This window comes from Triticum aestivum, chromosome 5D, assembly GCF_018294505.1.
Source record: "Triticum aestivum cultivar Chinese Spring chromosome 5D, IWGSC CS RefSeq v2.1, whole genome shotgun sequence".
In the NCBI taxonomy this organism is placed as follows: domain Eukaryota; kingdom Viridiplantae; phylum Streptophyta; class Magnoliopsida; order Poales; family Poaceae; genus Triticum; species Triticum aestivum.
Window position 1 is genome coordinate 523,056,459 of NC_057808.1, and position 6,077 is coordinate 523,062,535.

A 6,077-nucleotide genomic window follows, 5' to 3' on the forward strand; every position below is an offset into this window, starting at 1 on the left:
CCCTTCCGTTTATTCTAAAAAATTGTTTTCAATCAATCACAAATTATTTATCCATATATTTGCATGAATACATGTAATCCTATTGAAAATCTTAACAAAATGAACGGGCGTGGCAACGCGCGCCATCATGGTCTAGTCCAAACCAGATGGTCAATTGTGTATTAAAACAAGAGATCAGCAGCAGCCCCCATAGAAGTTGTAGATGTGCAGGAGGTTAAGGAATTGAATTACGAATGTACAATAGTTATGTGATCTACAAGTATTTACAATAAAATTTGGAATTTTAATGAAACCATAGACAGTGAGGCCAGAGGTTAGCATGAGAAGGCTATTATTCAGATTGAGTACTTACAAGCTCCTGCCATGATTCTTTAACTTCATCCTTTGCATAAGCAAAACCATATCCGGGCAAATCAACAAGGCATAACTTTGATGCAAGTTTGAAGAAATTTATACTCTGTGATTCAGAAGCAACTTGTTATATATATAAACTAATTAACAGTTTGAACACTGATAAGTAGATGAGATATGCAATCATTAATTGTTTATTCATCTTACTTGAGTAAGTCCTGGTTTATCTGATGTCCGGACAATACCCCACTGTCTTGTAAGTGCATTAAGTAGTGATGATTTTCCAACATTTGATACCCCTTGAATTTCAAAAGTAAGAAAAGTTAAGGCAGCTTTCAAACCCTTTAAGAAACAGGGAGCTGTAGATAGGTTGAGTACTATATTTGCTTAAGTAAAGATTTTACAGAATCCAAAGAAAGCATTGTTTGGACAAAAAATATCTAAAGAATACAAGCAAAATGATATATTTCCTATACAAAGTTTCAAACACAGCTAGAGCAGTACTAAATGTCATATATGACACAAATATTCTTGTGTCTGCTATCTGTAAATATGTACTTAAATGAAGCACAAGGTTATGATTGACGGTTGTCCTAGTAAAAAGAGCCTTCTACAAGATGTGAAGTTTCTCTTTCACCAGTAGTTCAGTGGATAATACACAACCAAACATTCAGAAGTTCCATGATATAGAGATGAGCTGAGCAGAACATAATTAAGATGGCTGAGAGTTGAAACATAAAACAAAGTAGAGGCATGGCTAGTTGACTACAAAAGGTCAATGTGCAATTCATCATCAATGTCTCAGTGTGGTACTGCCATTGAACCAACAAAACATACATTTTCAACGCAAATTTTGCTCCACTATTTGCAAAACATTGTAGGGGATACACTCATAATGATATGACATACAAATTCAGACACCGTGCAACAAAATGACATGATGGACAACATCCCATATAAATAAGAAAGGGAAGATGTAACTAATATCATGCATTCCTTCCTTGGATGCTTACCTGCAAACGCTATCTCTGGAATTGTAGGAGGAGGGAAAGATGATGGGATCTTTGCAGCGGCAAAAAAGTCCAGCTTATTTCTGAACACCTGTTGATAGTTTCTTGTGAGTAATAATAACAAACATTGGATTGAAAATCAACTTAACAAAATTATAGAACCTAAAATCATATAGTAGCCAAAAATAACGGACTAAAACAAGAGAAACATACAACTTTCTACACTGATTATATGTTATCTTTCTTACACTGTCTTCTATCCGGTCACGTTCAATTCTGGTTGAGAAGGGGACATTATCCAGAGGAGCAGAAAGCTTGGTATTGTAGCCAGCATTTTTTATGTCAATTAGACGCCTACGACCAAGTAGCTGCGAAGAGCAGTAAAATTATGTTATACATGCATTCATAGAGCATAAGAGTGAAAGAGGTATGAGGTGGTAATCGTGTATACATTATCTTCAACATATTGAAGGATCGAAGAACTTGGCTGTATGTCACGAAATTTAGCATTTATAGACATTTCAGTCTCTTCAGGTTCAGGTGTGCTCTTTTCTGTAATCTTCTCTGTTATGCAAACTAGAAGAAAAATGGAGATATTAAAGCATCAGATTGATAATTAGACACTTTCCTCATAAGACCAAGAGTTTCGAATAAGTAAATAAATTATAAGTGGGTGAATGCTCTAAGAGGTTCAGGAAAGTTTTCATATTACTAAGGAAACAATTAAAGTATGTAGCAATTTCGTGAAGTTATCAGTTGAAAGAAGAGATTTGAATCAACAATGTTACATAACAAAGCATGGAAATATATTTCTAAAAGGGGGGAATGGCACAGACTGGATAAAACTAGAACTTGTAAGTGGTTCTAGTGTGTATGCATATTTTTTATCTTAACAGGATATCATTAAGCATATGCATATCGAGAAGTATACATAAGTTGCACTACATTTGCTTGACTTCCCGAGCTCTATACCTGCATTTAAATAATACGGAATATTTCTTCTTTATTAGCATGAACTTCAGATAAGAAATGCAATGCTACTTTCAGGGGCAGAGCAAGAAACTATCCATTAGAGGGTGCCTTTTCACTGTCACAGGGTTTGAGGGGCCGTGCACATGAAACAGGATGTACATATGCACAAATGAATCCTCTGCACCACTTAAAAAATGGTAAGATAGCATTCGTACCATCTTGTTTGGGAGTTGCCTCCTCAATTCGTTTGTTTGATGTGTCATAAGGATCTAGTTTCATTCGCTTTCTCTTCTTCGGAGGAGCAATTTCCTCAGAGTCAGAAACTGAATCCTTCTTATAGACCCTGAGTTTCTTCCCAGTCTTGTCCAGCACCCGAGTGGGACGAGCACGAGGCTTCTCTTCAGTATTCTGGCGTGAATCATCAGACTTCCTGCTTCCCCCATCATGCTCATCCAAATCATTTCGACGATCAACTCTGATATCTTTGTCAAATTTCTTCCACTTGGAGGCTTGTGAATTCATACAGACCATTGATCGTCCCTTGTCCCCTTTACTTCCACCAGAGGTCTTGCTGCTATCCCTTCTCATTGAACGAAAGCCATCATCTTCTGAACCTCGAGGCTTGAACCTTTCGCCTTCCCCTCTGCCCATACCAGAACCTTTGCTGCTATCCCTTCTCACTGAACGAAAGCCATCATCTTCCATACTTCGAGGCTTGAACCTATCGCCACCCCCTCTGCCCATACCAGAGCCATTGCTGCTACTCCTTCTCATCGGCCGAAATTCACCCTCTTCGGATCTCCGGGTCTTAAATCCGTCGCCTCCTCGAGAAGAAAACTTGCCACGGGTTCCCTCGGAAGGGTTCTTTCTGTCCATCCTTGGTTTAGAAAAGGACGCGTCATTGTAATCGCCGTACCCCGAGTCACGATCAGCCTTCCTCTTCCTGCTGTCAAGCCCAGACGAACCCCTCCTGGCGTCCCCTTGAGACCCTGCATCGCTCCGCCACCGCTTCTGCTCCGTACCCCCTCCGCGCCCACGCCCACCGCGCTCTTCTCTCTCCTCCCCATTGCCCCGGCCACCGAACCTGGCCCCTCCTTTCCCTCTGGCGTCCTCCCTCCTGTTCCCCGTCTTCCCGTCGGCCATTCCGGTCCCGCCGCCGCTCATGTCCCTCTTGGCGCTCAGCTGGCTCGCCGTGCTCGTCTGCCGCCACTTCAACCGTACACCGAGCGGCATTTCTCGGCCCCCCTTTGTCTGACGAAAACCACCTGCACAAAGACGACGACGGGTTAGACGCTCTCGCCGTTGGTCTGGCAGCATGCGCGCGTGAGCACGGAAGGTGTTCGGAGGAATGCCTGGGCGGAAAAGGGGAGGATGCAAGAGATGGCTGCTGTGGGCGCGGGCGCGCGGGGGATGGGGCGGAAGTGCGCTCACCTGGAGCGGGGGGCGGCGGCCTCGTTGCTGTCGCGCCGGGCGGAGGCAGTTGCCGGCGGGCGGCGGGCGGCGGGTAGGCGTTGGTGGGAGTAGCAGAACGAACTGAACGGAGGCGCGCGTGTACTGAGGCTTAAGGTTTTCCTGTGGAGTGTTGGATACAGATCCGACGGTGAGAATGGGGTGCGGCGGCGAGCTTATGTTTGGGCCCGTTGTACTAGTTCCGAAGCACGTGGGCCTACATAAATGGGCCAGTTTTGTTAGTCATGTACCATTCGGCCTCTCACAATCCCAACAGGGAAAATGGTGTCCTTCTCCGACGAGGTTACAATCCTTTTTTCTGGTCCATGGAGACCCTTGTGTTCCGGAAACTCTGCCTTGCAGAATTTGGGAGATCAAGTCAAGGATAGCTGAATTTGATGAAGTCACTTATGTCCATGAAGGGAGGTCCTCCAAGTCAAGTCCGAGGCTAATAATATTGCTCGCTGTGCTCTGCCTTTAAAGGCGGGTCACCATTCTTGGCTTCTCCGGCCGCATGATGTAATTTTTGTACCCCTAAACGTTACGCATTACTTCCTCTGTTCGTTCACAAACGTAAGACATTTTGAAACTTTAAATTAAACAGTCAAAGTGTTCTATATTTAGGAACAAAGGGAGTATTAATGAAGCAAGTGGATTGTTCTAAAAGAATAATTTTAGTAGCATGCTTTATTTATATTATTGTATGAAACAAGCCAAAAACTCCGGATGAGCGGCATGAGATGCTGGCAAAGTCCCCTGAGGCAGTTTAAAACACGCCATTTAGTATGTGGGTATGGTTATCATGTATGACTTTTGTTCCAATTTATTTTCTCATTTCTCCATTATTTTTTGACATTTTTGTTTTCCCTGTTTATTAGTTTTCCCTATTTATATTTAGTTCTATTCTATTTTAACTCTTTGTCTCAATTTTGGTTCTATTTTATTTTTCAGCGAGTAGCTTTCGGGTTAGCACCTCACATTCTATTTATATTATCGTATGAAATGTCAATTTAATGCTTTGCTCATTGCTCTATAGTTTATTTTAATAGTATATCTTTTGTTTTGAATAAAAAATTGCATGGAGGAAAATTTAAAATTAAGCACAATGAATTTTATCATATTTTTCTTTGAAATATGGAAAGTTTGAACTGAATCATGTGAACTTTTTCTATAAAATACATGTACATGTTTGTGCGTGTGTTCTTGATCCATATAAAACATTTTTATTTATGAATTTTTTTGCATCATTTTTTGATTGCCTTTTATTTTGAACATTTTAAAGAAAATACATTGAACATTTTGTAACATACGTTGAACTTTTTTAATATACTATGAAACATACGATTGAATATTTACTTAATATACTATGAACATTTTAATATACACGATGAACTTTTTTAATATATGGTGAACATTTTCAAAAACAAATATGAATGCATACATTGAACAATTTTCAAATACACATTGAGCATTTTGTAATATATGTTGAACAATCTTTTGATACGCATTGATTGCTTGGGTAATGTACGCAGAACAAATTTGAAAAATACTGTGAACATTTGTATATTCGTTGAACAATTTCAATAAACGACGAACATTTTTATAATGCATGATGTACTTTTTGTAGTGTACAATGAACACTGTTTTAATATACGACGAACATTTTTGTAAGACGTGACGAACTTTGTATAATACACAAAAAAAGAAAAGATTAAGAGGAAAAGAACATAAATGGAATAGAAAAAAACTGGAAAAAAGGGAAAGAAAAAGGGAAAGGAAAAAGAAAAAGAAGCAGAAAAAAGAAGAAACAACAGGCGACTGTGGGCCTGCCCAAACTGGGGCGTCGGGAGGCCGTGCTTCAAGAAGCCATGCCCTTTTGACGCTTACGAGCGTCAAATAGGAATCGCCTTGTTCTTTCGTCGACGGGATGTGACGCGTTCTGTGCGAAGACGCAAGCAATTTCTTTTTATTTGGCTCAGAGGAGAGCAATTTCGAACCCTAAAATTTATCTGCCGAAGTTTGCTCCTGCGAGTTGTCATCAATATTGAAGTACGATTAAAGCCATGATTGCACTTTTAGTATCCAGGAGATACACTTTGAACTTACCTAATCATATCCTACAAAACATCATTAAGATATTTATTACACTGTATGTTTTAAATATCTCTACCATGATATACCACACAGATATATTTATACAATACATAGTTTGTGCAATGCCAAAACATAATTCACAGTAAACTTTTGTTACACATTATAGTTTAAATTTAATTCAACTCAAAGTTTTCGATGATA

The 6,077-nt window shown here is 39.9% G+C and overlaps 1 protein-coding gene across 1 annotated transcript in view; it reads right to left on the reverse strand.

The window, feature by feature from the left end:
- Window positions 1–3,937, reverse strand: part of LOC123123436 (uncharacterized) — a 7,110-nt gene extending 3,173 nt beyond the window's left edge. The window contains exons 1-7 of the mRNA XM_044543938.1: window positions 3,765–3,937; window positions 2,549–3,598; window positions 1,813–1,937; window positions 1,610–1,729; window positions 1,365–1,452; window positions 559–650; window positions 353–457 (exon numbers count right to left, since the gene is read on the reverse strand). Coding sequence (XP_044399873.1) covers window positions 353–457; window positions 559–650; window positions 1,365–1,452; window positions 1,610–1,729; window positions 1,813–1,937; window positions 2,549–3,566 — 1,548 coding nt within the window. The 5' untranslated portion in view covers window positions 3,567–3,598; window positions 3,765–3,937. The remainder of the gene's footprint in view (window positions 1–352; window positions 458–558; window positions 651–1,364; window positions 1,453–1,609; window positions 1,730–1,812; window positions 1,938–2,548; window positions 3,599–3,764) is intronic.
- Between the last annotated feature and the right edge of the window lie 2,140 nt (window positions 3,938–6,077).